Source organism: Erythrolamprus reginae, chromosome 1 (genome assembly GCF_031021105.1).
Source record: "Erythrolamprus reginae isolate rEryReg1 chromosome 1, rEryReg1.hap1, whole genome shotgun sequence".
NCBI lineage: Eukaryota > Metazoa > Chordata > Lepidosauria > Squamata > Dipsadidae > Erythrolamprus > Erythrolamprus reginae.
In genome coordinates, this window is record NC_091950.1 from 121,875,255 (window position 1) to 121,896,792 (window position 21,538).

General features: G+C 39.3%; 1 protein-coding gene across 1 annotated transcript in view; it reads right to left on the reverse strand.

Annotated features, from left to right (window-relative positions):
• The window catches only part of SWAP70 (switching B cell complex subunit SWAP70), a 49,530-nt gene that overhangs the window by 14,493 nt on the left and 13,499 nt on the right, over positions 1-21,538 (reverse strand). Inside the window, exons 2-4 of the mRNA XM_070763331.1 lie at positions 15,286-15,426; positions 8,687-8,860; positions 7,112-7,339 (exon numbers count right to left, since the gene is read on the reverse strand). Coding sequence (XP_070619432.1) covers positions 7,112-7,339; positions 8,687-8,860; positions 15,286-15,426 — 543 coding nt within the window. The remainder of the gene's footprint in view (positions 1-7,111; positions 7,340-8,686; positions 8,861-15,285; positions 15,427-21,538) is intronic.

Genomic DNA, 21,538 nt, shown 5'->3' on the forward strand with positions numbered 1-21,538 from the left:
TCTTCAGACTGCCTGCTAAATCAGCATGAGACATGTTAATTAGAGAATGAATCAAAGAAAACTATTTGGGGAGTTCTTGGCTTTCTGCCTGAGACTTTAATTAACAGCCGCTACATCAACGGACTGATTCTTGCTTTTGCTGAGATATTTTATACAAATACTTTTTGCTAGTAAACTATTAGAAATTATATGCTTAAAACTTGTCAACTCTGTGTGTGCGGGACAGAACTCTTGATTACATTATTTTAACTTGGAATGTTTAAATTCTTCAAGAGATAGTAATCAAATTTTTCAATCCAATCACTGTAGGCATTTAAACATAATTTTTAGCAAGCACAAGTATGAAAAACCATCAGAGTAACTCAACTTTTTATGTTCAGTGAGAAAAAAATGTGAATCTTTAGAGGGGGGGGGAATCACCACCCTGATGCTTATTGGATGGAGAAGAAGTCCCCTCTGCCAGTAAGCACAGCCTCTACTCCCGACCCCTGGTCCATGGACTGACACTTGTCCACAGCATGCCAGAAACCAGGCTGTGCAAACAAGCAAAGCCACATTCACGGGATGCAGGCAGCTTGAGAAACCATGCCTACTTCCGTGCATGGAAAACCCTCTCTCATGGGACCAGTCCCTGGTACCCAAAGGGCTGGATTACATGATGTAAACAAAATTGGTCTTTGAAAGGCACAAATTATCATTGTCTATCATTCAGTATCAAATACTTTCAAAAGATAGGAGTACATACCTGTTAGAAATTATCCACTTTGTAAACTATTTAAATGGTGTGAGATAGAAAGAAATTCACATTTAAAGAAAGATCATTCTATTATTTAACATGAAATAATTTACTAGACACTAAAGATTCTGAATGTGCTATGAATCATCCCTTGGATCTTTGGTTGCCCATAAATTTTATTAGGCTAAATACCCACCATGTTATTATTCTTTTTTTTAAACATTACAATATGAAAGAGAACTCACATTAGAATCACAGATTTGGAAATAGCTGCTTAAGCATCAAACCCAATAGCCTAATTATGAAGGAATCCAAATTTAAGCATCCCAGAAAAATGCCCAAGCAGCCTCCACCTGTTACTGTTAAGAGGCTTTTTCCTTCCCTAACATTCAAGCAGAATCACCTTCCAGTAACTTAAATTCATTTTTCATGTCCTATATTCTGGAACAGATGTCTTCTATTTGACATTCTTTCACATATCCAAAGAAAGACAGCTAAACTATCCCACAACTTTCAATAGCTATTTATAGGTTACAGTTTTTAGTCTCATGATCATCTTCATTGCCCTTTTCTAAATATGTGCCACTTTCTTTTTAAATCCTCCTTAAATGTGGTGATCAGAACTGGACATTGTACTCAAGATGAAGTATAAATAGAATAGGGTGGAAAGATTATTTCCTGAGTTTCAAAATTATACTACAATTGATGTACTGTAGTCTGAAATTGTATTTTCTTGTTTTTAGCCACTTTACACAGTTGATTCCTACTCAGTTTGCAATCCATTGTAGGTAGGTAGGTAGGTAGGTAGGTAGGTAGGTAGGTATTTATTTATTTATTTATTTATTTATTTATTTATTAGATTTGTATGCCGCCCCTCTCCACAGACTCGGGGTGGCTCACAGCAAAATACAACAATTCATGACAAATCCAAATATAATTTAAAATTTAAAAAGAACCCCATTTTACTAACAAACACACACACAAACATACCATGCATAAATTGTACATGCCCAGGGGAGGTGTTTCAGTTCCCCCATGCCTGACGACAAAGGTGGGTTTTAAGGAGTTTACGGAAGGCAGGGAGAGTAGGGGCAGTTCTAATCTCTGGGGGGAGTTGGTTCCAGAGAGTCTTGGCCGCCACAGAGAAGGCTCTTCCCCTGGGGCCCGCCAACCGACATTGTTTAGTTGACGGGACCCGGAGAAGGCCCACTCTGTGGGACCTAATCGGTCGCTGGGATTCATGCGGCAGAAGGAGGTCTCGGAGATATTCTGGTCCAGTGCCGTGAAGGGCTTTAAAGGTCATAACCAACACTTTGAATTGTGACCGGAAATTGATTGGCAGCCAGTGCAGACTGCGGAGTGATGATGAAACATGGGCATATCTAGGTAAGCCCATGACTGCTCTCGCAGCTGCATTCTGCACGATCTGAAGTTTCCGAACACTTTTCAAAGGTAGCCCCATGTAGAGAGCATTACAGTAGTCAAACCTCGAGGTGATGAGGGCATGAGTGATTGTGAGCAATGAGTCCCGGTCCAGATAGGGCCGCAACTGGTGCACCAGGCGAACCTGGGCAAACGCCCCCCTCGCCACAGCTGAAAGATGGTTCTTTAATGTGAGCTGTGGATCGAGGAGGACACCCAAGTTGCGGATCCTCTCCGAGGGGGTCAATAATTCCCCCCCCCAGGGTAATGGACAAACAGATGGGATTGTCCTTGGGAGGCAAAACCCACAGCCACTCCGTCTTATCCGGGTTGAGTTTGAGTCTGGTGACACCCATCCAGGCCCCAACAGCCTCCAGGCACCGGCACATCACTTCCACTGCTCCGTTGACTGGACATGGGGTGGAGATGTAAAGCTGGGTATCATCAGCATACTGATGATACCTCACCCCATGCCCTTGGATGATCTCACCCAGCGGTTTCATGTAGATATTAAATAGCAGAGGGGAGAGGACCGACCCCTAAGGCACCCCACAAGGGAGAGACCTCGGAGTCGACCTCTGACCCCCCACTAACACCAACTGCGACCGACCGGAGAGGTAGGAGCAGAACCCAACTGAGGCCAGCAAATCCATCACTAAATACTGTGGTCACTTACTGGAAAACTATGTGACCGTGACACTTATAATGTCATTTCTCATGTGCTTATTATGTGAATCACTGCAGTTGTTAAGCAAGACACCATACAATTGCAACTTGAAATTTTACTTCCTCATTCTCCATTAATTCTGTTTATCAGAATTTATTTTGGGCAGTACAAAAATAGTGATCGCTTTACAACAAGGTGCTATGACACTCATAAATGCCAGAAGAGGTGGCAAAGCTGTTGTTTTTATACCACTGTAACTTTGAACAGACATTAAACAAGACATTTTGTAATGAGGACTATTTAAACTACTCCAAGATACTTTTCACACATCTCATGTTCTACAGTACATGCATGCATGTGATTTTTGTATCCTAATAGAGCCTTGCATGCTAAATCAATAAAATAGCAATACTGTACTGGTTAAACATAAGGAAAAATAAAGGAACATTGTATGCATACAGCAAAACTAAATAAACAGACAACCACCACACTAAATAACCTCATCAATTAAGGGGGCCTAATGTCTGAGTGGGGAACCAGATACCGTCTGCTAACTCTTAGTTTTTCTCCTTACTGAAGTTGGAAACACTGCTTCCTATCTTCCAAGCCCCCGGCAATTCACAAATCGCTCAGGATGCTTCAGTGATACAGCATAAGAGCTTGGTTAGCTTAATTCCTTTAGTATCCTAGGATGTCATTTATCTGGTCCTGGATATTTACATTCATTTCTATCAGTCTCAAGCTCCTTTAGTTCTGATCTTCACAATGTCCTGACACATCACAAAGAGTTTTGTTGAAGAAGACCCAATAAAAGCAAGAGTTGAGAGGCTGTGCCTATTCATTATTATGGTTCATCACAGCCAGCCAGATATTCTATCCTACTTGCCTTTCAGAAAGTTATTGACATTGATTCCTATGGGAAACATTGTTTCATCTTACAAACTTTTCATCTTACGAACCTCATCCCAAAACCAATTAAGTTCATAAGATCAGGTATTACTGTACTACCAATCTGCCTTCTATTGAGGACCTGTATACTGCACAAGTCAAAAAGAGGGCTGGGAAAATATTTACAGATACCTCACATCCTGGAAACCAACTTCTTCAACTCCTACCCTCAAAACGACGCTATAGAGCACTGCACACCAGAACAACTAGACACAAGAATGCCATCACTCTGCTAAACAAATAATTCCCTCAACACTGTCAAACTACTGCCTAAGTCTGCACTACTATTAATCTTCCTATCCTTCCCATCACCCATCTTCTCCCACAAATGATTGTATGACTGTAACTTTGTTGCTTGTATCCTTACAATTTGTATTGACTGGTTCCTTGTATGATTTGATTGCTTATTTGTACTCAGACTACCATTAAGTGTTGTACCATATGATTCTTGACAAACTTATCTTTTCTTTTATGTACACTGAGAACATGTGACCAAGGCAAATTCCTTGTGTGTCCAATCACACTTGGCCAATAAAATTCTACTCTATTCCGTGTGGCAACCTTTCTAAAAAAGGGCAATGTGGCATTAAAAAAATGCTTTAGCATAAAATATCAGAGTTTCAAGCAGCAATGTAATTTGGTTGTAGGCAGTGTTGTGATTTTATGAGTGATCAGAAGCCTTTGTGCTCTGCTCAAAAGACATTTAATCACAAAGAAAAATTTAATTTTAGGGAATATTAGTGAATCACCTGACGGAACTGGGTCAAATGTTGTTGCTGTTGTTGTTGTTGTTGTTGTTATTATTATTATTATTCTTATTATTATTATTATTTATTAAATCTGTATGCTGCACTTCTCTGGAGACTCGGGGCGGCTCACAAGATACAATATAAACAATGCAACAGCAAATCTAATGAATTAAAAATTTCAACTAAAATCCCAATCAGTCAACATCAGTCAACCAATTCATTCACAACCGCACATCACATTTAGTAAACGGGGGGGGGGGGGGGACACACGCTTGATCTAATTGCAAGCAATCCTTAGGGGCCTTGATTGCATTAAAACTAAACCTCAATTGACATGTGATTTACAGAAACCTTTCCCACCCTTCCCCCTCCCTAGTCATGCACCTGGACTTCTGAGATTTACGCTTCCTCTTTATGCCCTCATATGCTCCATGTTTCATGTCATATTCAAATTTGAGACACCACAGGCAACTGCAAAATAAATGTATGCAGTTTTGAAGCATTTAAGTCCTAAAAAACTTTGCTCTCTTTGCTTTTAAGATGAATATCACCACATTACCACTAGATTGTGGCAAACAGAAAATTGATAACCACACATTTGCTCATAAGGTCAAACTTTGACCAAGGTGGTGGTAGATTGCCGAGCCCAGCTTCCCTCCTCAACTACCTCCTCAAGCTGCTTCAGGCAAGGGATAGGGCTCGCAACTTGGGTGTCCACCTAGATCCACAGCTGAGGCTCAGCTGTAGCTAGGGGGGCTTTCACATGTCTTGTCTACCAGTTGCGGCCCTACCATGACCAAGAGGCACTCCGCACAGTCACTCACACCCTCATCACCTCCCATTTTGACTATTGCAATGCGCTCTACATGAGGTTACCCTTGAAGAGTTTTCGGAGACTTCAGGTGGTGTAGAATGCAGCAGCATGTGCAATAACAGGTGTACTAAGGTACACCCGTATTGCTCCAACTTTATGGACACTGCATTGGTTGCCAGTCGGTCTACGAACGCAATTCAAGGTGTTGATTATTATCTTTAAAGCCTTAAGTGGCTCAGGGCCAGACTATTTACAGGACCGCCTCCTCCTTCATATCTCGCTGCGGCCAGTAAGGGCCAACAGAGTTGGCCTTCTCCAGGTCCCGTCTGCCAAACAATGTTGGTTGGCAGGACCTCAGGGAAGAGCCTTCTTTGTCGTGGCCCTGACCCTTTAGAACCAACTGCCTCCAGAGATCTGCATTATCTCCACCCTACGGGTCTTTCGGAAAGCTGTTACAACCTGGCTTTTCCAGAAGGTCTGGAATTAGCTGATCGTAAGTATGTATGCTTTTAATATTATTGTTATTATTGATTTTTATTATTAGATTTTAACTGTTTTGTAGTTGTGGTTGTATTTATTCCGATTGTGGTTGTATTTATTCCGATTGTTAGCCACTCAGAGTCCGTTTGGAGTGAGCGGTATATAAAAAAAAAAATAAAATAAAATAAAATAAAATAAAATAAAATAAAATAAAATAAAATAAAATAAAATAAAATAAAATATAAGGGGCAAGTACTGTACAGGAGCAGAAAACTGCTTTGTTTCCTTGTCCTCCTATGGAAATTACCTAACTAAAGGAGAACACGGCAACTGGAGCGGGACCTGGCTCGGCTTCTTCTCTGTCCGCTGTGGTATACTTATCTCACCCGGCCGCTCTGTTTAGGGTGACCTGCTCCCTTCTCAACCAGGGGGGAGTTGGGGAGCCTTTGCAGAGTAGTGCCAAGGATTTTAACACATTTTTCGCTCATAAAGTCGCTCAGATCCAGGCGGACCTCGACTCCAATTGGATATCAGAGTTGACTGACAATGAGTCAGTCAAGGTGACCGGGGCCCGTACTTGTCCACCTGTCTGGGAAGAGTTTGATCTGGTAACAGCTGATCAAGTGGACAAGGCCATTGGAGCTGTGAGTTCCGCCACCTGCTTACTGGATCCATGTCCCTCTTGGCTGGTTTCGGCCAGCAGGGAGGTGACACGGAGCTGAGTACAGGAGATTGTCAACGCTTTTTTAAAAATGTTAATAGGTTTAAAAAAATGTTTACCTCCCACAAACCATATTTGATAGTGTGCAAACTGTTGATGTTTTAGTCAGAAATGGTGCATTGAATTACTGGTGTAATTACTGGTGTACGAGTTTTATGATGCATTTTGTACATATAAACTAATATAGAGAACTTTCTCTACATCATGTAAAGTTGGTGGGGGGGGGGAAATTCTTTAAAAAGTTCTTTTAAAAAAAGAAAACAGCAGAAGTTTCTAGTTTAGAGTTCCTAACTTCTTATGAATTGCAGAAACTGATTAAAATAATGAAAATTTATTTGTTCATCTAATATAGCTGCTCATCTCATAAGGAAGTGACTTCTTGGGATACAAACAAAATATTTTCAAACTACATTTATTTCAATTATTTTTATACAGAAAATGTTAGCTTTCCTTCTATAAACCGTATTCACCAAACAGCTTTCCTAAGTGAAAAACGTAATTTCCATATAATTTTATGAGGCAAAATTATGCTACATAATTCATTCAAGTTCATTTGTGTGTAGGCTGAGCTTACCTGTTTTAATACATCCAATATAAGTTCGCTGAAGATTTCATTAATGCCCATTGACACTGTTGGTCCATCCATCCCTTTGCTAAACCGGCCACTTCCAATGAGCTCAATCAGTTCCCAAGCAGAAAGACCTTCCCAATCGGCATCCAAACCGATCTTGTAATGTTCAAACTGTTCTTGATGCCAACCTAGTCCCATTGCTTCTGTCAGCTTCTTCAGTAAATATTCTATCTGTACAGAAAGAGGTATACAACAGCTGAACGAATGTAACAAATTTGTGGGGAAAACTATTGCTCTAGAATCTCTTACACTGCACAACTGCACTTTTTGTGTGTTTGTTCCTTCAAGTCAGTGTTGATTCCTGGCAATTGCCTGAACATATCCTCACATTTGGGGGGGGCAACATTTTTGAAAATGGTTTGCCACCGCTTCTTTCTGAGGGCTGAGAGAGACTAACTACCCCAAAGTCACCCCTCTGGCATCGGGCCAGAATATCTCCGGGACCGCCTTCTACCGCACAAATCCCAGCGACCGATTAGGTCCCACAGAGTTGGCCTTCTCTGGGTCCCGTCAACTAAACAATGTCGTTTAGCGGGACCCAGGGGAAGAGCCTTCTCTGTGGCAGCCCCGACTCTCTGGAACCAGCTCCCCCCAGAGATTAGAACTGCCCCCACCCTCCTCGCCTTTCGCAAAACCCACCTTTGCCGTCAGGCATGGGGGAATTGAAACATCTCCCCCGGGCCTATACAGTTTATGTATGGTATGCTTGTGTGTATGTTTGCTTTTAATAATGGGACTTTTAGTGTTTCTTTTAAATTATTAGATTTATTATACAGTATATTGTTTATTATTGCTGTGAGCCGCCCCGAGTCTACGGAGAGGGGCGGCATACAAATCTAATAAATATAATAAAATAAATAATAAATCTGGCCGGATGCCTCAGAACTAGAACTCAGAGTTTCCTGTTTTCTAGTCCAGTGCCTCAAACACTAAATACAACTGACTCTTTTGGACCACTCATATGACCAAAATATCAGCCAGAATAAGAAAAAGTGGACACCAAAGAACTATATGCTGAACTACATACTGAGCTAACTTTGGAAGTTACTGGTTCATTAAAATATATTTTTAAAGGTAGTTTTCAAGCTAATAAATAATTGCATTTCTGAATAGTTCAGAGTGTTCAGAAACAAAGTCTCTCTATCTTCAGCTATGTTTCCTCAATAGCCATCCAGCGCTTATAAGAGATCCATTAGTGGGATATGAAAAGTCACTGGGCTTAGAAATAATGTACCCATCATGATTGGTTGCCACTGATTCTTTGTTCTCCTTTTAAAACTCATTTGAGGTACTGCTGTCATCAGCCTGACCCTGATTCTTAAGAAAAAAATAGCCGTTTCAGTGATGTGTATAGTTGCATTGACCAACATACACAGAATTGTTGGATCATTTCTTTTTCTGTTAAAAACCAGTGGAGAGAAATTATTTTTAAATGTAAAAAAAAATAACTGTAAAAAGCCATCTTTTCTACTTAGCTCAAAGAAAAAAATTAGGATGCTTGAAATAACTCTTTCATACCTCTTCTGCCACGATGATTAATGGATATTTGTCTTCAGATAGAAAGTTGAAGATGACCCACACTTTAAAAGCATCATCATCGGTAATGAGTAAGGTATTTTTTGTGAGATTTTTTCTGGCACACAGAGTCCAGCACATTTTATAGAATTCAACTTTGTCAAAGTTGTCTTGAACCTAAATAAAAATTATATATACATAATTTAAGTTAATTTAATTTGACTTCTGTGCCGCCCAATCCCATGGGTCTCAGGGCAGCTTACAACAATAAATAGTACAGTACAGTGATACAAAAGTATCACATATACATATCTAAATATGATACAAAACTCAGCAATAAACTCAGGATGACAACAGCAATAGTGGGAAGATGTGGTGAATTCCACTCCTAAACCAACAGCAAAGGAGCATTTTCTCAGACAACTAAAGCTAAACAAAATACCTATTGTGTAGACTTTTTAAAAAACCATCTCTCCAGCTATTAGAGAGAACCGCCTGCTACCGCACGAATCCCAGCGACCGATAAGGTCCCACAGAGTTGGCCTTCTCCAGGTCCCGTCGACTAAACAATGTTGTTTGGTGGGCCCCAGGGGAAGAGCCTTCTCTGTGGTGGCCCCGGCCCTCTGGAATCAGCTCCCCCGGAGATTAGAACTGCCCCCACCCTCCCTGTCTTTCGTAAACTACTCAAGACTCACTTATACCGCCAGGCATGGGGGAGTTGAGACACCTTTCCCCCAGGCTCTTTTATATTTTGTTTTATGTTTGGTATGAATATGTTGTTTGGTTTTTTAAAATATGATAGGGTTTTATATGTTTTTTTAATATTAGATTTGTTCTACTATAATATTGTTTTTATTATTGTTGTGAGCCATCCCGAGTCTTCGGAGAGGGGCGGCATACAAATCTAATAAATTATTGTTATTAATTATTATTAAACATTGCACTTCACCTGCTTCCTTGATTTACACTGGAGGGTGTTTTTTTTCCTTTTACGACCATGTAATCTTTTAATTTGGGATAGGGACTCAGGGCGACTGAATAAAACTGAGCATTTACTGACCGGATGCCCTTTCCGATGCCTAGGTGGCGTTTGAAGCAGATATTTTCTTTTTGCGCCCTGAGAGAGAAACATCTGCTACTTAATCATTCGAATAAAGGCGAGCATCTCCACCACTAAATCATCACACCACACTTGATTACACTGAAAATGCTAGCAAAAAAATGTCTTTGGTTCAGTCTTTATATGCTACTCATTTTTACAGCAATCACTGATTTTGCTTCCTATTTTACCCTCAAACTACATTATACTCAAGTGTAGATATTCTTTAAAAAGGAATTATTTAAAAACCATGAACTTCTTTGATATTTGTTGCTATGACATAACTTGTTCTTAATTAGAAGTTTCAGATTCAAAATCTAGATGGTAATAATAATTTTAAAAGAACTGTACTGTCCTTTGCTTCTTTTTGCTAAACTGCCAGTCTGGGCATTTCTCCACTTCCCTCTCAGTTCAACAATACACACTTTGTTGAAGGCTGAATCTCACCCACTGAGCTAGATAATTAATTCATTTGCCATCAAGAGCACAAGAGAAAGTATTCTGTAAATCTAATTGGTATGGTCTAGGTGTTTTGCAAGGAGACATGTGAAACAGGAAAAAGAATTTCATGTTAAACCAAGGGTTTATTGCTTTTCTTGTAAAGATTGTCACAGGAAAATTATCTTGAATAATCTGTGTATAGATGGCACAGAACCAGTTCTCTTAATACAGCTAAATAAACTTTCTAGATTTTAGTCAAAGCAAGCAAAAAGTAAGGGAAATATATGTGTGTGTGTCTGAAATTTGTACCTGTGCATTTTTGGGAGGATTCTACCAGAGAGCCCGACAGAACAATATATATGATAATTGGTAAAATATACTCTTTCCATGAAATATCACTGCCTAAGAAACCGTATTTATATTAGCACAATATAGTATACGTGGAATGTATACGCAGAAAACTCTGTATTCTTAAAACACCGATATGCAAGCAATCACTTTAACCAAAAAAGGTCCTTCAATCAATAACCAATACATCCAGGTTGATCTATGTAGCAAGAAGCTACAAAGTACATACTATAGAGCAGTGATGGCAAACTTTTTTTGGCTCGGATGCGAAAAATGTGCACGCATGATAGCGCACACATGGATGCCCGCACCCATAATGCAATGCCCATTCCCTGTGCATGCGCACAACCCCCATACTGCCCCCCCCTTGCACATGTGCACAGGCCTCACTGAAGCCTCCAGATTTCCAGTAGGCCCGTTGGGCTGTTTTCACCATTTCCGTTTTCAGGAAAACCTCCTGAACCCCGGAGAGAGGAAAAATGGCTGAAAAGAAGTCCAAAAAACAGCTGAACAGCGAGAACATACATGCTGGAGCTGACATTGGGCAACACCTCGCATGCCCTCAGATATGGCTCCACATGCCACCTGTGGCACCCAGGCCATAGGTTCGCCTTCACTGCTATAGAGGAGTGTTTCCCAACCTTGGCAACTTGAAGATATTTGGACTTCAACTCCCAGAATTCCCCAGCCAGCAAATGCTGGCTGGGGAATTCTAGGACTTGAAGTCCAAATATCTCCAAGTTGCCAAGGTTGGGAAACACTGCTATAGAGCATGGTAAAAGGCAAACCATATTTACTATATTACATTAATATAAATACATTAATATGGGAGGAAATAGGGCTGTCGCTTCTCCCCCCCCTTTGTCCCCAATGTGACTCAGATCATCAGGCATGGCATTTGCAGTGAAAACAACTTTACCCTGAAATCAATGAAAACCTTTCCTCTTACACAAACTGCGTGGGATCTAGTCTTGTTTGGGACCAAAGTTAATTTTTGTTCCGTGCTAAATTTCCAATAACCTACCACTATCTTTGCTTAAGAAGGAGGAGCTTGCACATTTGCCTATTACATTGAAATATGTAGAACACATATGCCTAACGTGTTGGTAATTCAAAACTGCTTCTTTGCTTATTTGAATCGCTGATTGAAAATTATCTTCTACTAGAGAAAATAGCCTATATTTAGGAAAGAAAGAATCCTGCAGAGAGGCTGAAATAGTGCTACACAGAAAATCTTACCTGTTCAGTGTGTGTTTGTGTGTGTGTGTGTGTGTGTGTGTGTGTTCAAGTCATTGCTGATTGCTGGCAACTGCTTGGACAGGTCCATGCAATGTTTTTGGCAGGATTTTTCCTAGGGCATTGCCAAACAAAGACAAAGTGACTAGCCCTCAGTCATCCAGCTGACTTTGACTTAAACAGGGCTAGAACTCACAATCCCCTCCCCCCTGTCTAGGCTGGTGATTTATTCCACTACATCAAACTGCTTTTCAACTGGCTTCCCAGAAATCATTAATTTAAAGCTTTCAGCAGTTCTGAGAAGCAATAATGTCTTAGGACTTTGTATATTTCTCACCTCCACCAATGTCAAAGACACAGATAGAGCTTCTTGGGCATTCAGAAACCCTTATTCCAAGCGTTACCAAGTACCAAGATAATTCCTCTCCAGAAACCAATTGCTTTCCAGAAGAAATCAATCCTATGCAGAGGCATCATCTGGCCTTTGGGGAAGAAGTAACCCAGTCCTCAGTCTAATTCCCCCTCTCCACTTTGGATCAATCTCTCAATTTAATATGAAGGGAGATTCTTAAAATCAACCACTTTTGTGCATAAAAGAAAAGCCACTCACTTTGCACAATCTGATAGATATTCAGAGAAGTGTGAAATGATTCTACAGCTTCCTCATACCTGAAATCAGATTCCTGTGGTATTTATTACCAACTTCCAAGTTGATTGTATTCACCCAATCACTGAGTTTCAGTAAAATGATGAAATAACATTGCAAAAATAAAGCTTAGGGGATTTTATTTGTAATTAGAAGTGCAGAACAAGGAAGTTTACCTTTTGGACTTTCCACATTTTAAAAATACATCGCCTTCAATCAGTAAAAATGTTTGGCTTTATTAAATATTAAGTGATTTAATTTAATAAGTTAAAGATTTACATCTTAGCCTATTTCCACATTTTTAAAGGGGCAAAAGCAAGGTTCTTCAAAGTGTTATATATCCGATAATTTTTTTTAATTATCACATTAATAATGATGGCAAACTATAATACCATAGCAGTCAAGATGGTTCTAACATTTGCACCATTATTGTCACCAAATTTAATGACTACACTCAACTTTGGGCATATAATTATTAACTTTGGGCATATAATTATTATGCCCAAATGCTGCTTTAATTATAAGACTAAAGCAGCACAGAGGTATTCCTTGATTTAGACCAGTCACTTGTTTAAAATAATGACAATTCTCCCCAGGAAAATTTATAGTCCAGTTCCAAAGTTATGGTGGCCGTCCCTCCAACCTCCCCCTCAATGTTCCCCAGGATTTTGAAAATATGAAAAATGTGCCGCGACTCCAAAAAGGTTGGGAAACACTGCTCTAGAAGATAGGTTTAAGATACAGAAGGATCTTGACAGACTTGAGCAATGGGCACTATTGAACAAAATTAAATTTAATGGTGAAAAAAATAAGGTTCTACATTTAGGCAAAAAAAATCAAAGTGCAAAGGTACAGTATATGTGTACCTTGTTCAATAGTGATGACTTTGAGAGGGATCTTGGAGTCCTAGTGAACAATCACTTTAAAAAGAGCCAGCAATGTGCTGCAGCTGCCAAAAAAGCCAACACAGTTCTAGGCTGCATAAATAGAGGAATAGAATCAAGACCATGTGAAGCGCTAATGCCACTTTATAATGCCTTGATAAGGCTACACTTGGAATATTGCAATTTTTGCCACCACAATGTAAAAATGATGTTGAGAGGCTAGAAAAAGTGCAGAGAAGAGCAACAAAGATGATTAGGGGACTTGAGGATAAAACATATAAAGAACAATTGCTGGCACTGGATATGTCTAGTCTTATGAAAAGAAGGACCAGGGTGACATGATAGCAGTATTCCAATATCCACAAAGAAGAGTTTGCTTCTTTTAGTGAAGGGGGGCAGGGTTGCGATATGTCACTGCCATAAAGACGCAAGTTTGTCACCCCTGATCTAGACTCTATAATCATCGAAAACCATCCAATGACTTATCATCATAAATCTGGTTCTCTTAAATCTGTTATTTAGCTTTGTTAGGAAAAAATGATGCATAAGTTTAATTTAGATTATTATATAGTTAAGAAAGCCTTCAATCAATGCAGACAAAAGACAACTAGACCCAACTGCGTTTCTCAAGTCTCTCAAGGACACATTCATATATATAGATATATATATTGTCTTTTTAGAATGGGCATCAGAATTTCATTTTTAACGTATGCCAGTGCATGCACAGAACAAGTGACAATAAATGTTATCTTATTTTATCCTATCTGTACAATGGAGCTTTTTGATATACATCAATTTTGCTCTGTATCCTTTGTTTCTGAGTTATCTATCTATCTATCTATCTATCTATCTATCTATCTATCTATCTATCTATCCATCCCACCTATAAGAGTTCAGCAAGTGCTCCACATTTCATGTTATACAATTTTCTAATTCAATCAAATCCTTAAACATTCTGCTTTGTTTCTGTAATTCCCTTAGGACAATACTACTTATTTGAGATTACTATAACCAGTTAATGATTCTGACAACTTTCAGACAGAAAAGCTCATAGAATTTTGTCTTACTGACAATTAAATCTTGCAATCTTTACAATTTCTTATTTTTTCAACATTCTCTTTCCATTTTTATCTTCATGAAAACACATGATTAATAACAAACCAATGTGATAAACCTGAGCAAATTCTTTTTCTACACTCTTTTAACTCACTGCTTATTGATTGTTATATACTCTAAAAGTGTTGATTTTATATAAATACTTTGGAAATCCTGCTCTCTCAACTAGTCTCCTGGCTAACTTAAATAGCTGGCTTGACAATACAATTTGAATTGTCAAGCTTTCCTTTTTTTTGAATCTTGTAAGATCTTAAATTTAATTTCCCTCTTTTATCAAACTATATAAAGGTAATTATTTGTCTCTTCTACTCATTAATATCCTATTTTTAATAATTATTGAAATAATTTGAAACAGAAAGTTAAGTCTTGGCAGAATGTGATTATATCTCTTCGAAGCATATCTAGGCTGATCAGGATATAATAAATCAGTTAGGGTTTATTCTCTCTGCAAGTATTGCTGTAAAAAAAACCTCTATATTCGATAAAGGAACGCTGCAAAGTCCCTGTTCTCAGTCAAATGATGAGAGGGAAGAGGGAGACAGTTGGTAAATTCTGAGTCAACTTTTTCCCTAAAGGGAAGCAATGAGGGATTTTTAGTATTATTATTATTCATTTGGAACTTTTTCTCTACAGCTCTTGGTTAGATCCTTCCCATCCATCCATCTATGTATTGGGATATCTCTGTCCTACTATGTTCATTCTTTGGAAAGTTATCCTGGTGATTAGAAGAGTTTCAAAGCAAAGACCTTTACATGTTTCCAATATTTTGTTGGGTTGGAAAGAGCTTTAAATGAAAACTAACCACACGTGTTAGGAATAGAGACGCACATACCTTTTCCAAGATGAACTTATTTAAATAAGGCATATATCCCTGATTAGAAACAGGTCCTTCATCATCATCCCTAAAATGCTCCTCTAAGGCCACTGGATCATGAGGAACATTCAACAATGTGCAGAGGTTGTGAGAAAGGACCTAAAAACAGAGGAAAAACAAATCAATTAAGATGATTTCGTTGTTATTTCCCATACCTGTTTTTATAGATTTCTGGACAACAATGCAGGTATAGTTTGCTATTATTATTTTTTTCTAGGATGCTATATAATTTCTGATGCTATTAAATACTGAAGGAGAGGGGAAACACCTGAAATATTATTTTTGAGAAAATAAATTATTTTTGGAATTAATAAGATATAGGAATGACAAAAGAAAAGATCATTCGAGGACAGAAGGAAAAGGGGGGACATGATCGAAACATTTAAATATATTAAAGGGTTAAATAAGGTCCAGGAGGGAAGTGTTTTTAATAGGAAAGTGAACACAAGAACAAGGGGACACAATCTGAAGTTAGTTGGGGGAAAGATCAAAAGCAACATGAGAAAATATTATTTTACTGAAAGAGTAGTAGATCCTTGGAACAAACTTCAAGCAGACGTGGTAGATAAATCCACAGTAACTGAATTTAAACATGCCTGGGATAAACATATATCCATCCTAAGATAAAATACAGAAAATAGTATAAGGGCAGACTAGATGGACCATGAGGTCTTTTTCTGCCGTCAGACTTCTATGTTTCTATATTTCTATGACCATATCCGCACTACAAAGTGTAGGAGTTCATACAGGAAATACACCAAAATTTTATACTGGCTTGAGAATGAGCATTTACAGTAGTCCCTCACCTATCGCTGGTGTTACATTCCAGACCTGGCCGCGATAGGTGAAATCCGCGATAGGGAATTTATCGACTAATAGTACTTATTTAAATATTTATATTGTAATTGTTTGGTAAGTTTTCATTGTTTTAAGTGTTTATAAACCCTTCCCACACAGTATTTATTTTAGATACAGTATTTAAATACAGTATTTACAATTTTAGATTTTTTTATTTATTTTTTTTAAACCTGCCGATCGAGTTCGGCAGGCTGTTTAAATCTGCCGATCGACTTCCTCAGAAACCCGCAATGAAGTGAAGCCGCAGTAGGTGAAGCGCGGTATAGCGAGGGACTACTGTAAACCTATTTCAACTCTAGGCTTGAAATATGAAGGAAGGAAAATGCTGTTCCACAAGAGAATGGTCATAATCTTTATTCCTTTATTCAAGAACTAGAAATTGATGCTCACTTTTTTCCCTGCCAATACTTAATAGAGACATACACACAAAAGTACTTAATCTTTGTCAATGAAGGAAGGATTTATAGAGGACAGTTCTTTTAGAAGCCGGTGATTTGTATATTTACAGCCAACACAATCAGCAAATGTATTAAAAGCAACCAAGAGCAAAAGGGACCCCTTCAGTACTGAAAGCCTGGAAACTGTTCCAGAACGTCATTCCCATAGCTGATATTGTTATTTTTTTAGAACCAAAAGTGAGGAAAACATGGCTTCTAAAATTCTTTCTAAACTCTTATCTACATATACAGTAATACCTTATTTTACGAACCTAATTGGTTCCCGGGGGAGGTTCGTAAGACGAAAAGTTCGTAAGACTAAACATTGTTTTCCATAGGAAACAATGTAAAATCAATTAATCCGTGCAACGGAAAAAAAAACCCGCAAAAAAACGCCGCCGCCCGGCTGTCACCTTTTGAAACTTCCGGGTTCGGCGTTCGGGAGGCCGCCGAGAAGCCCCCCGGCTGTTTTAAAAGACAACAGCCGGGCGGCGGGGCTTCTCAGCGGCCTCCCGAACCCGAACTTTTGCCAAACTTCCGGGTTCAAGGTTCGGGAGGCCGCTGAGAAGCCCCGCCGCCCGGCTGTCAACTTTTAAAACAGCTGGGGGGCTTCTCGGTGGCCTCCCGAATGCCAAACCCAGAAGTTCGGGTTTGGCATTCGGTTTCAGGAGGACGCTGAGAAGCCCATTGGCTGTTTCCAAAAGCGACAGCCGGGCGGCGGGGCTTTGTGGCGGCGGCGGCGGCAGCGGGTTCGTAAGAAGAAAAAGGTTCGTAAGAAGAGGCAAAAAATTTCTGAACCCCGGGTTCGTATCTCGGGTTGTTCGTTATAAGTCGCCCTGAGTCCCATTAGGATTGGGCGGCATAGAAGTCAAACTAAATGAAATGAAAAATTATTTGGAGGTTCTGCACTTATGCATTTTTTTCCTCATGTTGTGCATGTGGATGTTTATGCCTGCCCTGAAAATCATAGAGGAGGCTGCATAATCTCCACTGTAGGTCACATAACCAGAAGGGAGGATGAAAAGAAGAAAAGGTCTTGGAATGGAGCATAGAGCAGCCTTCTGAACATCTGTGTGTTTTTCTCTAATACGACTCATAGGAAGAATATGCAGGGAATTTTTTTGGCCCATTTTCAAACTCAATCCATGTCCAACAACTGAGGGAGGGACAACTTGGAAAGGTGCAAATATCAGCATGTGCACAATGATGTAATCACAAAATGCCATGACTCATATACTTGCATCATATTATTAGTAAGATGAATGTCACTGAGCACTTGTCACTTTGCAATTATCAAAGATTTCAACTAATGCTGAATTAATATTATTTTGAAGGCTTCTGTCCCCAAAATCAAACTTAGTTCTATTTAATTAAAGATTTGTAGAATAATCCTAATGAATAATAAGTGACAAACAAAAGATTCTGTTTTGTCACTTATCATTCATTAGGATTAGTCTCAAGATTCTTTTTTATTCCAACATAAAAAATAGCTTAGATTTGAACTATGGAGACCTAATGCTCTGAGAGTTTGGTTGTGTGTGTGCAAATATTTAGTCTCCTGGCTAGGTAGCCTCACACCGATAAATGTTACCTTGCTAAGTAATGAAACATTTGCAAGCAAACAACCAAGTTCAGAAAACATCAGGGACTCTGAAAGCTTATTGTTCACTATACAATTCCTCTCATTGGGTTTTTTTGGGTATCACACAAGCAGCACTGACATTGAATTCAAGGAAAATATGCTAAATGTGTGGCAGATCGGTACTAAAAATATATGGCAAATAAATAACTATGATTGGAGGACTTTCTATCAGTCAATTACTCAACCTCAAAATTAAAAACTTTAAAAAGGCCCTATTCAAAGGAATGTAAAAAAAAACCCAACAGGGCTTGTAGAGCAAAAGAACAGCACATAGTTACAGGTAATCCCCAAATTAAGCCTTTCTTTGACTCAAATTTGTGTGTAAGTCAGAATCATCAGTTACTCTGATGGTATGGGAAAACAAAATTTTGGTCACCACAATGTAAAAAAGATGTTGAGACTCAAGAAAGAGTACAGAGAAGAGCAACAAAGATGATTAGGGGACTGAAGGCTAAAACATATAAATAACAGTTGCTGGAATTTGGTATGTCTAGTTTAATGAAAAGAAGGACTAGGGGTGACATTATAGCAGTGTTCTAATATCTCAGGGGCTGCCACATAGAAGAGGGAGTCAGGCTATCCTCCAAAGCACCTGAGGGTAGAACACTGCACTGGCTGCTGATCAATTTCCGGTCACAATTCAAAGTGCTGGTAATGACCTTTAAAGCCCTATATGGCATTGGACCAGAATACCTCTGGAACCGCCTTCTACCGCATGAATCCCAGCGGCCGATAAGGTCCCACAGAGTTGGCCTTCTCCAGGTCCCGTCGACTAAACAATGTTGTCTGGCAGGCCCCAGGGGAAGAGCCTTCTCTGTGATGGCCCCGACCCTCTGGAATCAACTCCCCCGGAAGATCAGAACGGCCCCCACCCTCCTTGTCTTTCGCAAATTATTCAAGACCCACCTATATCACCAGGCATGGGGGAACTGAGACACCTCCCCCAGGCTCTTATATTTTATGATTGGTATGTATGTGTTGTATACTGGCCCAGCCACCAGTATGTCTTTTACTATTGTTGTGAGCTGCCCCGAATCTTCGGAGAGGGGCGGCATTCAAATCAAATAAAATCAAATCAGATCAGATCAGATCAGATCAGATCAAATCAAATCAAATCAAATCAAATCAAATCAAATCAAATCAAAATAAATAAACAGAAGAAGAAGAAGAAGAAGAAGAAGAAGAAGAGGAGGAGGAGGAGGAGGAGGAGGAAGAAGAAGAAGAAGCAGCAATGGGGGAAAACTAATCACAAAGAGAAGCAACTTAGAACTAAGGAGAAATTTCCTGACAGTTAGAACAATTAATCAAAGGAACAACTTGCCTTCAGAAGTTGTGAATGCTCCAACACTGGAAGTTTTTAAGATCATGTTGGATGTATCTTCTTTGTCTGAAATAGTATAGGGCTTCCTGCATAAGCAGGGAGTTGGATTAGAAGACCTTCCAACTCTGCTATTCTAATCATATTAATCAAAATCTGTGTTCATATGTGTGTAGTTGTGTAAACAATTTAAACAGGGAAAAAGGGAAAAAGATCACAGTACTTTCATTTCAGCTTGTTTTGCATACAGGAAGGGAAGGAAGGAAGGCATATGTCTTGTATATCAGGAAGAGCATTAATATCTATTCTTAGCAATAGCAATAGCATTTAGACTTATATACCGCTTCATAGTGCTTTTACAGCCCTCTCTAAGCGGTTTACAGAATCAGCATTTTGCTGCCTACAATCTGGGTCCTCATTTTACCCACCTCAGAAGGATGAAAGGCTGAGTCAATCTTGAGCCGGTGGTGAGATTTGAACTACTGAACTACAGCTAGCAGTTAGCTATAGTAGCCTGCGGCGCTGCACTCTAACCACTACGCCAGCCCAGTTCTATCATATCAGAAGGGATATGATTTACATAATGGGAATATTTGCAAGGTAAAGTAGTCAACAAACCGCTGCTGCTGCTCGATGTTTTCATTAACCCCTGAAAACAGGCTGTACAATAGATTGAAAATGCGCATATTACTTTGTGACACTGACATTATACAATTTTGGCGGATCATCAACTAAGGAGGGGGGGGCACCATTTGCCATTTTGAGTCAGTAGACTGCTCATAACTAAGGGTTGTTTGTAAGACGGATGTTCTTAACCTGGCGACTATCTATAGCATGGCATTCATTATTGAAGATCCTAAACTCAATCTGCAACAGTTAAAACTGGTTTGAATAACGACCTCCAGAAGAGTCCTGTGCTTTACTGAAACATAAGAATACTGTATTAAGTCCAGAGCAGTCCAAACAATGTTTTGGACCAAGTTCAAAGGACAAAGGAAAGAATTGGCGACATCAACCAGGCAACTTTTGCAATAATCTTGGCATGACATCAAAGCACAAACCAACAATGTTACATTTTCCTCCGTCAGAAACCCTCAAAACCTACAAATATTCTAATGCTCACCCAACCCTGATAAACTGAACTGACTTCCTTCTATGCCTGCTACCTTTAAGTTCCAAAGTATCCTACAATATCATTCATGAATGTTCTGTGTTCTTTACAATTCGACAGAACAATGTTAATAATGCAAAATATTCAGTATTCTATATGCTTGTCCAATTCTAAGGATAGTACCTTTTGTGAGACATAACAAATACAAAAGTCATCAAGACTGCCTTTGCAGATGGTCCAGGAGTTTCAGTTAATTCAAAAGTAAAATACAGTATATGGTTATCAACGCATACAATGTTGCCTCTGTAACAAGTTCCCACCTAATTCTGTGCTTAGCAGTTTAAAATAGCTTTGGTCCTGATAACTTGTTGAGTAAAATTAGCTTTCCTGTCATGAAGGCTTACCTGTTCCAAGATATGAATCATGCAAGCCAAACTATTTTTATGACACTTTTAAGGAAAGGAAAGATGGACTTTGAATAAGGACCAAGAAGGCTTTAAAACATGGCTTTTCTTTTCCTGGGCCATATTAAGTGAAGAGGAATTGTCTTGGGCTGCATATAAAATACATAACACATAGTGAATAGAAATAAACTTCATGTTAAAAGTTTACAATGTTGTGGGGCCAGATAATTAGCTGTCCAAGATTGTGGCCCGTAGGCAGTGAAGGGCTACCAAAATTTTTACTACCACACTGTGGGCGTGGCTTATGCAGGGCGCCCTGCATTTTCTTTCAACATCTTTCAGTGCAAATTGGGTGCTCTGGGGTGGAGCTCCATTTTTGCTACCCCACTGCGTTCCTCCCCATCCGGGCAGTAGCCCACCCCTGCCTGCAGGCCATGGATT